This window comes from Leiobunum rupestre, chromosome 4 (assembly GCF_980474605.1).
Source record: "Leiobunum rupestre chromosome 4, qqLeiRupe1.1.hap1, whole genome shotgun sequence".
Taxonomy (NCBI): Eukaryota; Metazoa; Arthropoda; class Arachnida; order Opiliones; family Sclerosomatidae; genus Leiobunum; species Leiobunum rupestre.
This window is the reverse complement of record NC_143387.1, coordinates 30,702,279-30,717,913: the sequence shown is the minus strand read 5'-3', so window position 1 is coordinate 30,717,913 and position 15,635 is coordinate 30,702,279. Positions and strand designations below refer to the sequence as shown.

General features: G+C 36.4%; 1 protein-coding gene across 1 annotated transcript; it reads left to right on the top strand.

The window, feature by feature from the left end:
• The first annotated feature begins 805 nt into the window (after positions 1-805).
• Positions 806-15,395, top strand: LOC149947458 (mucin-like protein). The gene is made up of 6 exons (XM_090172767.1): positions 806-1,087; positions 3,690-3,884; positions 4,569-4,754; positions 13,991-14,167; positions 14,336-14,379; positions 15,209-15,395. The coding sequence occupies exons 1-6, from the start codon at positions 1,024-1,026 to the stop codon at positions 15,281-15,283; spliced, it is 741 nt and encodes a 246-aa protein (XP_090028893.1). The 5' UTR covers positions 806-1,023; the 3' UTR covers positions 15,284-15,395.
• The last annotated feature ends 240 nt before the right edge of the window (positions 15,396-15,635 follow it).

Below are 15,635 nucleotides of genomic sequence, written 5' to 3'. Positions count from 1 at the left end.
TCTCGGTTTAATGTCAGCTAATACTGGAAGTTTTAATAATTTAGATAATATAATACTTACAGAAATTTATAGTGCCAAAAACAAGTGTAAAATTGAAGGGAAAACGACCTTACGTATTTATTTTCTATACCGCATTTTTCTGGTTTCTTTTATTAGGAATACGAATTCGACTGATTTCTCTAGTCTCTCCTCTCTTCGCGCTCTACTACCCTCCCCGCGGCTTGTTTCTGGTTTCCTGTCAACCAGCGACGTCACTGAAGGTGGGCTGGTACTACCATAACTACGTCACACCTATTTGAATGAGCAATTTACAAAAGCATCGTCTGCTCCAGAAATATCATGTGAACTATAGGGATTTGGCAGCATGACGTCACGCCGTACCTTTGGCTATGGCCGCCATACTGATATTCTTTGATTATCAATTGGAAAAAGCATGGGTGACGTATCTCGGCCCTAGTTCGAGACTTTTTGTACGAAGTCTTATCAGCCTTTTGGAGATATCAAGCAGCCACGGGCGAAATATTAAATTGAGAAACCGGAAGCTCAGAATATCGGTTATTTGTCATCTATGGAACGATTAAAGCAAGGAAGGCAAATTTTACATTATTCAATATTTCAATGTGATCGCTATTCAAACTTAGATCTAATCATAGGTGTGTTTTCTACTCCTTCTCAATCCAAGTTCCATTCCATGTTTTTGAACGTCTTTGGCGTAAATGTCTAGAAGGGGTAATGGATTAATTTACGAAATTTGACGCAACATTTCTAAGAAATTGATAAGCGTTGTTATATTGCACACACGCAGTGTCGACGGGAAAGCAGAGAACTGAGCAACACGCCGGTGTCCGTTTCCCGATGATAAAACAATGTGTCATTTCCTGTTCGTGAAATTAACTTTCAACTTCGAAAATATCTTCTGATAGCTGGTCGGCTTCGCTTCCGCTCTAACTTGTGGAGGAACTTGCTAGAAGATCACGCGTCAATCTCCAGCTTAAACACTTTAGTCAAACTAATTAGTTCGCCATGATGTTTCTAGATATAATGAAAGTTTCTTTAGTTATTTTGTGTGTATTTTCAACATATACTGGTAAGCGAACAATTAAAATTTTAGTCAATGCTAACATTTTCAAAGCGGTTTTTGTTTCCGCGCAATATTTATCTTGGTTGAAAAGTCGTTGGCGATTTTAACCTATTTAAGCAGGACATTATATATGTCTACACTGGGAATTTCTGAGGCTCCATTGCTGTGAATGCATCCAGAGAAATGGACACGGACTAGCCACGGACATAGTTCGGTTAAATGGTGAATAAGAATTACGAGCGGCTTTAACAAAATTTTAATGCTTCTAAATATTTTTCACACTTCTAATCGCTTCGAAAGATCACGTTACCACCGACTCCCAGTCTTACATTTATAAAACAAAAATAAAAAAAATAGTGGTGTAGCTAGAAATTTGTCAAATGTGCTCAGACTACATAAAAGTTCAGAAGTGGTCGAGGAGAGGTGGAAATTTAGTACAGTCAATGCTATGCCTAAGGGGGTTTTAACACGGAAATCTCTACGCCACTGCGATAAATAAAACTTTTTACATTTCGGAATGTCACAGTTGGACAATTTAAACTTTGGGTCGTTAGTAAAGTTATTGAAATAATTTGCGCTTCTGAAACAGTCAGTAAACTGCATGCTATAGACCAAATAGCCTTACGTCGACCGTTTGTAAAATTCTGGAAAAGTGTATTCGTACTGAGTTATTGTCGCATGTTACCCCCTATATTAGTGAATTCCAGCATGGTTTTCTCCATGGCAAATCCGTTGAGTCCAACTTATTGTCGGCCTTAGATAATTGGATGGACGCATTTGATAATAATCAACGTGTTGATGTTATATATTTGATTCCGTCCCACACAATCGACTTCTGGCTAAGTTACAACAACCCTTTGGTATCGATAATAATATTTTTGTTGGCTAAATAATTATCTACTGTTTCGATCCCAACGTGTCCGTGTCAGCGATGCACTTAGTGCCTCTCTGCCTGTATCTAGTGGTGTACCCCAAGGTAGTGTCCTCGGGCCACTACTTTTCTTATTATACATTAATGATTTACCTTAAAATTAATAGAGTAATCAAGTCTCATGCTGGCATTTTAACACTACAATCTGACTTACTGAATTTAGAAAAATGGTCACTTCTTAATGGTCTTAATTTTAATGATTCGAAATCTGTTGTTCATGTCCCATCAGCTTACTTTTTATTTAACAGTAACATTCAACGAGTTAACGAAACCCGTGATCTGGGTGTTTATATTTCTAACGAACTCAGCTTTCACAAGCACTAGCATGTGGTCGGGCAACGGGTCTTCTTGCTACCATAAAGGCCAACTTTTCAGGAAACAGCCAAGAGCTGTTGACCCGACTCTTTGAATGTTACGTACGTCCTCTTTTGGAATTCTCTAGTCAGATCTGGAATCCATACCTGTTGCAAGACATCAAACTACTCGATGATGTCCAGGCTAGAGCTTCTCGTATCCCCTATTCTTTGCGTTACTTGCCTCGCGATCAACGTTTTACACAATTAAATTGGTCCTCCTTAAGTTCGCGTCGTACATATCTTGATCTGACTAGCCTTTTCAAAATTCTTTAGAATCCCAATCAATCATATTTTTTCTTTGCAAATACCTGTACGCGTGGCAATTCTCGTAAACTGTTTGTTAAACATTCTAATAAGGACGCCGTCAAAAACTCTTTCTTTAGGAGGGTCATTCCGCAATTTAATGCCCTTCCTGAAGAGATGGTTTCCTTAAAAGCTTATCATCATTTTCAATCTAAACTTAAAGATTTCTTAAAGTTGTAATACTACCTATTACTAAAATTAACTACCTTCTAATTGTATAACACTCTTAATATGTCCAATGATTCCCCTCTGATTGACAATGTTCTCAATTAATTTATTTATTTGTGAACACTACAGAGCTTTTAAGGCTACCCAGCCCTAGCTCTTACTGGACCAGGAGCAAAAACAAACTGAACACTTTTAACGATTTATAAAACCGTCGGTTCGCTAAGTCGGTCAACTGGAATTTTACAAGTCGGCAAGTCGGGACTGGTCAACTATAATTTATGAGTAATTAAAGAGAACTTCCTCATCACCAAATCAAATAACGAAATCAGCAGTCAATTCGCGTTAAATATATCCATAATGTTAGCGATATTGTTTATAAAAACTCGATAAATTAAAACTAAGAATGTATTTAATTTGTTGAGACGATTTTTAGTGTTTCCTCCCAATCCAGCTCCTTCCCCCTAAAAAATCAAACTAGCCAAGTATCTCATTGGCTCTCTAAAACTGACGTCTTGCGACACGATTGAAGCACGCGCTAGTGACCTTTTTCATTGTCCCCTTTAGTGCCCGGACCAAATTTCGAGAACGATGCTCGCGGATCGTCTCAACATAGTCATTCTCCTCAAATATAGATAATTGAAATCAACCCGGTATCTGATTGGCTCCCTAAAACCCCACATAGGGAATGTTTTTCCTCCCCCCCCCACACAATTGAGTGTTAAATGTGCTAACGTAGTAATTCTCCCTAATTATATAAATAAATAAATTCTTATTCAAACTTTAAACGTGTACGTGGGAAAAAGAGTTTAGCCCGTAAAACAATTCAGTAATTCTATTATATCCCAAATAGTTGCTGATGAACGGACAAAGTGGGGAGAATGGAGTGAATATGGTCCTTGTTCGAAGTCTTGTGGCAATTATGGATTTAAAATTAAAACCAGACGTTGCGTAGTAATAAAGGATCTTTCTGATGAGGAAATCGAAGATTGCCTGGAAGGTGATATCCAAGAATACAAACTGAGATGCCAATTACCTCCCTGTAAAGGTTCGTAGTTCAAACAAGTTGCTTTGACAATAATGAGAAAAGGTTATTAAAATATTCTATTAATTCCGTAACATATGCAAAACAAAAAGCTCGAGGAGGATGCAAAATCACACTGCTTCTATGAAACCTCAAATGGAGTAAACGCATTCTTCTAGATTCATTGCAGAAACACTATTATGTTGTCGAAATTTTCTAGAATCACGCTAGCTTTGCCAATGAATAGTTTAGCAATGAGGATAGGAATTCAATGGTATTGTGTGTCTATGTATTGCCACCGAATGAAAATGTTGACGTTCCTCGGACTTCTTTAGAAGTACTTCTTCACCCCTTTAGAAAATTAACAGTTTTACATAGGGGAGTAACGATAGGTAGTATGGAGAAAACTTTTTCAGATTTAACACGGTCCTGTTCAAATTTAATATGTCTGCTTAAACTTTAATTAAGATTTGTTACGACGAGAGGAGATCGGTAGAGCTCATGAAATTGGGCATTTGCTATCTCTGAAACCGTAACGGAAATAAATATAAATGATATATCAATAGATACAATATCAATAGATAAAAATATCAAGCCTTCGAGGTCGTAATATCAATTTGGGCAATAGGGGATCCAGAAAATTCGGTATTTGCTATCTCTATAACCGTTAGCGAGATAAATATAATATAATATGTTACATTGGTTCAGTTGACGGCATCTGGACGCCTTGGTCTTCCACCTGGTCGGAATGCGAATCCACAAACTGCTCTTCCAAGAAAGGCTATCAGTACAAATTTCGCTCCTGTACTAAGCCAATACCACTGAATGGAGGACGCATGTGTAAAGGAGCTCTGGTCAAATATCAAGAATGCAAGGATCCATCTAACTGCCCAAGTATGGTATTCATTAGGCAATTTTACAATAAGATTGGAATAGTTACTTTGGTGAAACCGCCTTGCTGGTATCTACTCGAGAAATCGTATGACTTCGGGGTTTAACACACGGCCCATTAGCATCAAGACCAATACTTAACGTTTCTAATTTTTGGGATAATTATTTCTGATTATCCATAGTGATTTTCCACTTAAACACTTAACACAAATAACCAGTGAAAGTTACCTTGATGAACCACGTTCAAATACGACAGATATAGCAATAAAATGTTTTCAAATCGGGTATTCGTATTTCCATTTTACTGATTTTGGGGGTGGAGAACAATTTAGTAACCATGGAAACATTAAGTAAATTTAGATTCTACTAGATACGTATATCCTAAAAGAATAAAAAAAATAATAATCATATAGGCTAATGCCCAAGGCCCAAGTCAGTCAGCGACTTGAACCGAGTTTAAATATTTTTATCTTAGCGAAAAGTATCAGAGCCTCTTTACTCCTGATTTTGTTTGTACTTTAGTACGGCTTTTACCAAATAGGTTTCAGAATGTATAGTGCGAAGGTAGGTTTTTTCCAAGTTACTCTCTAACTTATTACATTGGGGAAACGTGATTTATTTATAAGCAAATTATTAACTTGGTTTAATGGTTTTATTAAATACACATTTAATTGTAAATATAATTAGTTTTCGAAATAACAAGCAGTTCGAAAAACACGACGATTTGGTATTTTATCCGGATCTCTGAGTTTAAACAAATAGCAAACGCTTCGAACTTTTCGAATACGGTTGCTTCACAAATAAATTATTTTAGCGAGAAAATTTTCACGAGAATAACGAGGCATACTGGAGAGACGTTTTTAACTAACTAAAACGATTATAAATCACGAAACCTACACTTTAAATAACAAAAATGCATTTTATAAGCGAGTAGTTTAATGCGGTTTATAAAACGTTGCTGCACGACGTTCTAAAAGACAACTTTATGCTCAGGCACTGCGCCGTCGAAATCCGACGTTCTACAACGAAAAATTCCAACAGTAGATCGGTCCGATAAAAGATGTCTTTTAGAACGCCGTGCAGTGAAATTATTTATTTATTTTATTTATTATTTATTTATTTTATTTTTTTTATTTTATTTTTTTTATTTTTTTAAGCCTCTCCCAGAAAGAGGGAGGGGCATTTATTTAAAAAATCAACAAATATTTACAAGCCAGTGGGGGAAAACAAGAAAGAAACATTAAAAATTGGATAAAAAACAACAAACAATATTTACATATTTTTTCGCCTTTTTTTTTCAAAGATTTATACATATCATTCGTTCGCTAAAGATTAACATTTAGCACAAAAAGGTCGTTTACCTCTCTAATTAATGTACTGGCTAAGAAATCTTGGTACAGAGATATACTATATTTTTTGTGGCACTCTTTTTCAATTTCTATAAATTTCATTAGCCGCACTGAAAAATGGTTTTTGAGTAATGTTGCGCTATCGCCTATGACATTATTCATTTTTTTGTTATATGTGAAATATATTGAAAGTTTACTTATAGCTAGAATAACTTTGGTTATATTGGCAAAGGGTTTAAAATTTACATTATAGATCCAGTAATCTATTTCTTTTAGTTTAAAATCCTTGTTAAAATGGTTTATTAAAAATTCAATCGTTTTTAAAAAATCTAAAACTATCGGACATTCAATGTACATATGTTTGGTGTTACCAATTTCATAGCCACAAAACGGGCATTCTGGCTTTAAACCATATAATTTTGATGCTAATACTGGAGTTATGACAAAACTGTATAACAGCCGCCAAAGAATATTACTCTCGTGGTATATAAATGAATTGTTCCATATAATTTTACATTTAACATGAGGGGGGTCGGAATTTTCGAGCTTTTCAGCTAGTATTTCGAGCGGTTTGTTTTTGTGAAAGTCTGGCACTGGGTTTAAAAAAGTTTGAAGTTTTGAGTTTTCTACATTTACTATTAGTTCCACACTATTTTCTTCAAATTGTAATTCTACATGAAAGTTTAAATGTTTTGGTTCTCCAAAGTTTTCTTTCTCAAAGAACTCTAACGAGAAAACACGCGCGAGGTCGTCATTTATCATATCCGCTTGTCTTCTTAAGGCTCTTGTAGTTGCGGCACTGAAATTTCTCCCATCTTCTGAGAAAACGAAACCGTGCTTTTCTACATTGAAAATATCTCTGAAGAACTGTAAGCCCTCCGATTTCCATTTTGGATGATAGATAGGAAGGCGCAAGAATGGGCACTTCCAAATCGGGAAATTTAATAAGCTTGCTAGATTAGTCGGTTTAGCCAGCGTAATAGGAAGTGAGTTCCAAAAACTAAAGAGTCCTTGGTAATATTTAGGTAAGTGATCAAGAGACAGATCAAAATTTTTAAAGCTAAAGACAGCGAAATCCATTTTCATGGGATTGGTTGATTTTAAGTAAAATAGTAGAAAATCAAGCTCGATGGTGTGGCCCTTGAATTCCAAAGACCTCCTCAGTTTGGTGAAAGCGAATTTATTCCATTGTGTTAGTAGGGTTTGTAATCCGAAACCACCTTCGCAAGTCTTTAGCGTTACAATTTTTGGTCTACACCAATGTTTGTTTTCTCCGTGCCAAACTACTTCTAAGCATTTATTTTGAAATTCTTCGGATATAGCGTTTGGAGTGTTCGTGTGAGGTAACAAATAGAAATATTTACTCTGGACTGTATTACAAATTTGCGCTCTTGCTTTATAAGATAAGTGGGGCGCTACTCGTTTTACGTTTTCCAGTGACGTATAGATGTCGCCGGATATCTTTTCAGAGGATTTACTCCATAAATTATTGTCCGTTGAAAACACTAGCCCCAGAATTTTTATTGATCTATTGCTCCAATATATTCCTAAAGGAGCGTCTTTCCGACTCTTCCACGGTCCAACCCAGAGACCATTGCTCTTTTCCAGATTGAACTTCGCATTGCTTGCCCTACCGTATTTTAAACATTCGGATTTTATTACGTTGAAGCCATTTTCGGATGTTACAAAATTGTTTGAATCATCAGCAAACGCCTGGACAACAAGAGGAAGCGACAAAAAGGGTAAATTTATCGCGTATATTTCTAAATTTTTTCTTAGATGACACAGAAAAGGCTCCAAGGATAAGTTAAAAAGATACGATGAGAGGGGATCGCCTTGTCTTATTCCTCTTAAATTTAGCCGTAATAACGTTGTTTAATTTGACTCTCGCTTCGGCTGTTGAATAAGTTCTAATTATGAAATTGGAGATTGTTGGTCCCAAGCCTATGTGGTGGAGAATTTTGAATAAGTACTGGTGATTTACCCTATCGAAAGCTTTAACTTGGTCCAAAGAGACTATAGCCAATGGAATATTCCTGTTTTCGAAGTATTGAATAATATCTCGAACTATGGTTATATTAGAACTTATACTCCGCCCAGGAATGCTAGACGTCTGATCTTCATTGATTATCTTGTCTATTATTTTTCGAATTCGATTACCCAGGACCTTCGCGAAGATCTTATAATCGGCATTCAATAATGAGATGGGACGCCAGTTTTTCAAGAGTTTAGGATCTCCTTGTTTAAAGATTAGGATAATTATAGCCATGGTGAAAGAACTTGGGATTTGGTCTAGTTTCGTGATAGATAAAAACATTTGAAACATGATTTGACCGATTTCTGGCCAAAAATGTTGGTAAAACTCATTTGTGAGTCCGTCTTGTCCCGGTGATTTGCGCTTGGGTACGTTTTTAACTACTATATCGAACTCGTTTTTTCCTAAATCGGCATTGCATTGTTTACTATCTTCATATGATAGTTTTGGTAAGATCTCGTGGTAATTATTTTCTAGATCCACTGGTTCGCAACAAAATAAATCTTGGTAATAATTTCGTACTTCGTTTACAACCTCTTTATTGTTGGCTGTCTCCGTACCATCTCTTTTTATAACGCTATTAATTTTGTTGATACCTTTAAAACTTTCCTCCAGAACGAGGCGCTCTGACGGCTAATTTTTTGCCAATGTAAAATCTATTTTAGCTCTAGTAATAATTCCTTCCGTTTTTTTATTTTCTAGTTGTTTTAATTCTTCTACTAATATCTCTTTTTCATTTTCTGGTAAAGGTGGATCTACGGATAGTTTCTTCTGTATTTGTAAAATCTCATCAAACATTTTTTTGAGCTGCGATAGGTATAGTCTTTACATAGGCCTTTGATTAAATATTTGGTCTTTAACCACCAGGGTAGTACATCTTCGGACTTATTTGGAAATGATTTAACTTGGTTCTTCCAAAAATATAAAAAAATATCTTCGAAACTTTTATCACGTAATAGCGAGTTATTGAAACACCAGGTATCACTTAGCCTGGTATTCCAATTTTCAGCTTTGATCTGAAGTTCTAGGAAGACAGGTAGGTGGTCTGAGTTTGATCCGCCATACTTGAGGAAAATTCTTTTAACTAAAGGGATAAGAGATGGCGAGACGTAGAATCTATCCAGTCTAGCCCTTTTATTGGAATTAGTACTACTTGTCCAAGTGGTGTCGCGACTGTATGGGTGTAATGTTCTAAAAACGTCTTTTAAATTATATGAAAATACCAATTCGTTCAATTTTTTGCATACTGGAAAACGGGACTCGGATGTATTACGGCGGTCCATTTTTGGGTTTAAAGTGCAGTTGAAATCTCCGAGTATTAATATAATATTCGAAAAGCTGCAGCTCTGAATGTCATTGTAAATCATTTCGAGAAGATCGATAGCAGACGCATTTACTTGTGGAACATAACAATTATAGATACCAATCCTTAGTTTGATATCCTTAAATATTAATTCGGTTCTTTGTAGAAAGCCCTCTATTAGTGTAGTCACTTTGAATAAAATGTCATTTTTTTAAATAAAAACTTGTTTTAAAACCGGTAGCGATACCTCCCTGATGGCTAGACAAACCACTGAAGTGAATAATATATGGATTATGCGTGTTAAGGATTATTGGAGTCTTAGCAAGTTTTGTTTCTTGCCAAAAGCAGAAGGTGGCGTTGTGGGTCTTTAATAAATTTATTTCTTTAACCATTTCAAAAGGAGAATTTAGACCTCTTGTATTATGGGATACAAGTGTCATAGACATAAAATATAAAAGAAAGCGATGACTACTCATTGTGTATTTACTCAGGTTTTCTTAATGTTACTATTAATTTGTTTAAACGCTTAAGTTCTTTTGCATCGTCTGTATTATCCAAATAACTTGTTATTTGAGAACATAAACCTTGGAGGTCAGTGGTAAAAAATTGCCTTGTGAAATCTTTCCGTTTTTTTATTTTACGTATTTTTTGGAGATAGGTTGATAATCTTTCCTCGCTTAGTTTAGAAGATATCGGTTTTTGACTTGAACAAGTTATCTCTTCGCCAGCCTCGCCCTCACTACTACTGTTAAATGATTCATCTGTTAGTTTAGAATTTGTGCTAATTTTTCGTTTTTTTTGGAGTTGATGATTCAAGGGACTTGCTCCAATCTGGACTATTTACTTTTTCATTAATCTGTCTAAATTTAGTTAGGCCACTTCCACCTGCCTTGTTTTTATTGTTGGCTGACGCCGTTTTGTTATTTGTGTTGTTTGATTGTAAAGCGGGAAAATTTTCCAGTGAAAGGTCAGCGCTCTTATTTGCGGTTTCAGCATACGAGCGTTTTTGTAAATGAGCTGGTTGGCTGTTGCGGGAATCATTATTATTTTTTTGTTCAGGATTTAAATTTACATCGTTAATTTCGATGCTGGGTATTTTGTCTACTTCTTCCTCGTGTACTTCTGAATTGGCTTTTTTTTTCGTAGCATCGGTCGACGGTATGCCCCCATTTCCCACATCTCTCACAATTTTGTGTACCTTTTTCAAGAAAAATTACCACACTGTAGTCATTGTATCGCATATTTATGCTTCTAGGCAAATCAGATTTTGGCAGCATATACACTATACGTTTAAAATTGTATAATATTCCTAAATCGGGATCTTCTTCTGAATTGACATCTATATAAATTACATCAGATGTTATTTTCCCGTATTTGGCTAGCCGTTTTATTAGGAGTTCGTTGGGTATTTCAGGGGGACAATTTGATATTGTAATTTTTTCAGAGGGGCGTTTTAATCTCTCGCAGCTTACTAATTCTCCTTCGTGTTCGAACCCATCGGTACATAATTGATCCGCCATTTCCGTTGTTGCGACGTATGCGCAAATTCTTTGTTTAGGAATTCTTGAGATATAAAAGGTATTTCCCTTACCTATGACTTGGTTAATATCTTTGGCATAAATTTTAGCAGCTACCTGGGGGATCGCCTGAAAGACTACGGCGTGCTCCCTCGTCACCGCTGGAGGTAGAGGTTTTATCTTCTTATTTTTGTCGGGAGGATCTTTACCAGAATTAGGGATTCCCAATTCATCGTTTTCGAGGGCCGCCATACAAACGGAACAACCTTAAGCCTTAGGTAAAAAACTAAAAAACACTAGAGAACACGGAGCGAAAAATGAGACGTCTTCACCCGGCGAGTGCCAGCGCTATTTTATTATTTATTTTATTATTTATTTTATTGTTTATTTATTTTGCAATAGCCTTTTCCATTTGACTGCATGCTCTCGAGCGCTCTAGATTTTATGTTCCATTTGCGTGCTCGGATCTGCTCCATTTGCGGTTTTACTCTTGTCGATTGGTGCGAGATCTATGACGTCAGAGACATATTCGGAACGAATCTCGAGCAATCAACTGGAAAACGCAATCTGCAAACCTCCATAAAGTGTGTCAACCCTACTTTAGCGCCTTTCGAAATATCTACTGAGAGCTAGTCTCGCCATAGACTACAAAACCAACTAGATGACTAGGTATTGGAAGTTTTATCTTTGGTCTATGGTCTAATAGTTATTTTTATAAATTCAACTAGGCTTGCCGAACTTGTTTTATGTTGCTCTTACGTCACGATGTCATAGCTTTATTAGAATAGTTTTGACACGCACGCGCCCCCATGAAAATCCGAGGTTTCTCGCGCCCTAAGCGCGCTCGTAATATTATCAAAGTTAAAGTTGTGACGTAGTAGCTACATTCAAACAAGAAGGCTACGTTAATTTATAAAAACACCTATTTGTCTAGGTGCTATTTTATCTCGTCTTTAGTCGCCATAGAGACACGTTCTAAAACGCCATATTTTGATGACGCATTCTTTACCCGCCTCTCCTACGCTCTCTTTTTACTTCGTGACAAGCTCTCAGTGGAAAATATAACTATCTGGCACACTTTTGGGTCTTATATCGCTTTTGACAGTTCTAATGAGCTCCGACAGTACTGATGAGCTCCAAAAGGGCGAAACCGGTTCACTGTTGTAATCTGATTATTAATGGCTGTTATTTGACCCTCGAAATGGCCAATGTACTGCTGAGTGTATCATTCGCCTTTGTCTTACGTAAAAATATTCATATGAGAAAAAAAGGTTACTTGTCATAGATTTTTAAAGATAATTAAAAATACGTTTGAGAACAGACATGCATTTTAATAGTTTTCTTATAGGTAGTATCATAAGTGGTATTACTCTAACAATGTAAGTACCCAAGTTCGAACGGGTTCTATCACTTATATGGGGGCCACGCCTGTCCGTGTGCCAAACTCTCTCACTCTAAAATAGTACTACCTCTGCCTGCTACTAAAATGAATGCTAACCATTGCCGCGGTAGGCCTTAGTGCTCGGTTACTAGAAAACCGAAGGGGGAAAAAACGAACTTCTCTCGAGTTTCCTCTCGATTCCCGAGGCTCCGGTCGATTCGCGGAGAGGGGGATAGTTTTGAATATGCTTTCCCCCAAAATCTGCTATACATGAGAAACGGCCTAACCCAATGAGATTCCTCCACCCCGTTAATTCCTGTTTGGCACACTAGTGGGCTCCACTAGCAGAAATAAAATTCAAATCTTTCTCTCTTCGATTCTCTCGGGGATTTTTCACGCTCGCAAACGCCCCCTGAACCACCTCACGTGCTGACGTCACGAAAAGGGGGAGAAATTGTCCCAGAGAACAGCGCGTCTTGGGTACTTAGAGTAATACCACTTATGGTAGTATTTATTTGTTTTTTTTTCTTAAACTTAATATCTTAGGGAAAAATAGCGCTTTTTCGACAGAACCAACTACATTTTTAAGTTTCATACATCTTTTTCAATTAAATTTTCTGTCTAGCGCCTACCGCTGAAGAATATAGGAGGGGTGATTTTCGTTTTAGTTTTAATCTAACTACATTAACCTAATACTGTATGGGTTCCTTTTATTTTGGAAGAGCTATTTTATTCTTTTTTAATCGGACTGAAATAACTTAATAGAAGGTTCTAAAATAACGACTATATTTTTTTATTAAATTCGCTTTTTGCGAAACGACTTTTGTCCGACTATTAACTACAGTTTTAAGATTCTGACCATTCTTCCTGAGATATCTCCAGACTCCCCCATATATACCCTTTGTCGAAGAATACTAAGGGATTAGTGGGTTTTTCCATTTTCTCGGAAGAGAGCGTGGTGACGAGGCACTTTCTGTTATATATGGGGGTATCGTGGAAAATTCCCAGGTTTACACAGGATATTAGTTAGAATCAATATTCTATACAAAAGAAAATATTCGCGCCCTTTCTACGAGGGAAAATACACTACATATACAATGGAAACATATAATATTTTAAAGACTACAATTTTACATTTTTTGGTTTAGAGGTTTAAATTTACGCTTAAGCTTAAGTTAACAATTCTAGATTTAATTTAAACACTTAATTTTAATTGGTTTTTGATTTAACAAAATTTTATGTTGATTTTAATTAAGATATATACAAACAAACATTACGCGCATTATTTAACAACCGGAGACAAAAATATTAAAACTATGAAATATTTTCCGTTTTTTTTCAGAAAATAAATAGTTGCTTACCAATAGATTCTTTTAGGAGAATATTCGTGGGGGAATCCATAGCTTGACTACATGTGGAGGGGACCCGTTAGGGGAAAGAAATTTCAATAGTGGAGGCATAGGTAGTACGGCCGTGGCGGCCGCCACATGGGAAATTGTAAAGCGGGGGGGGGGGGGGAGGGGGCGATGCGCTTGTAAAAGAGTGTATACCCAAACAGAAAAAATTTCGAAATTCTAGGTTAAATAGTTATTTTCAGAAATTGCCTGAGTTGATCAAAAAAAGCACCATGTATACGTAATTTAATATTTTAAAGTTGATGGAGGCTATGGTGACTATTCTCCGTACGAATGTAGCATCGAAGATGGTGAGTACGTAGCCAAACGATTCCGCAATTGCACAAATCCTGAACCCAAATATGGTGGAGAGAATTGCGACCGGATCGGTCTTGGAGAAGATATTGTTTTTCGATACGACAGTCCCGTTAATTACGGTAAGTGATTAAAATAGACGGGTTAACGAGTTGGGGAAAGCGTGGTAAGAGAGCAGTCTGTGAGCGAGACTACATCTACAAGATTACACGTTCTCCGTAACCCGTGTCTAATAAAGGCGTATTGTTGTAACTATTACGTGTTTGTACTTACGGTTTTTAATTTTTCAGATAACGAATTATGCTCGGAGTTGGTTAGGAAATTTCCACCCAAAGTACGTATTCCTTGTACCTTTTTCTTAAAGGGAAACTGACCGTTTTCGAAATTGCTTAGGGCATAGGGAAATTAATTTGCTTCGCTTTTGAGACAATCATGAATCTTTGCGCGGCTGGGGCAGGAATCGATGAAATCCTGATGATATCATAAAAACAATAGATCTTTCAATAAAAAAAAATGAACAAAAATGAATAAATAAAACATGTTGCTGTTACGTCACAAAACAGAGCTTTAGTACAATCTTAGCAAGCGCAATTTGAACGCCCGATAGAAAATTCTAAATTCCTATCACGCGCTCGTAGCCTTGTAAAAGTAAGATACTGCGTCGTAAAAGAAACATTAAAACCAGAAGGCCAAGTGAATTTATGGGAAGAAGTATTGCGGAATTTCTTAGTGATTTCTATTATTCCCTTTCAATTGAGAGTTGCAATGCACGGCCTTTTTTTGCGTATGTGAAAATCAAAATAACTTATGATTATTTTGGGTTTTGGCTAATAACGTAATTTTGTCATCTTTAACACTACACTTTTTCGTGGATTAATTAAATAGATACGCTAAAGGAGAAGTTTGACTGTCGTAGATCCTTATAGCACAAATCTCATTTCTGTCGGATGCGAGTTTCATCATTTTGGGAACAGTTTGCCCCACTATAAAAAATAATCCACTTTGCCGCTCTTTACCACTTGGTGGCGTTGGGAAGGGTCATCTTGAAATTCTTATAAGTCGTCCCTTAGCGAAGCTGCAAAATTAATGAATTGCCCCTCTCTGTTTCCCCGATACGCACCGACAGGACCATAGTCACCTGATATTTATCTTTTTTTGTCCAGTTGCAGAAACCCGAATCAACAACTGAGTTAGTTACCGAAGCGGACTACGAAGATTACGATAATGTTGAAGAATAGCCATAAATATAATAGCGTGATTTCATAAAATATTGTTAATAATAAATCGCTCTTAGAAAATGTTAGTTAAAATGCATAAAACGTGAAAATCTTCAGAAATCATGTTTTTTCATGGAATTAAATCTTTTATATTAACTTATATTTGAGCACAAGAAGTATTTTTTCTCCAATAAACTAGCTACGGCGTATCAAACATCACTTATCAAAAGGTAGACTGCATTTGGTAAAAAAAAAAAAGTGCTTTCTTAAAAAGGAATTGCCGATATCGTGGATGAGCATCGTGATGAGAGGCATTTCCATGATTTTGGATGCGATTCGTGACATACGAGGTTGTTGTAGGGTTTATTGTTTT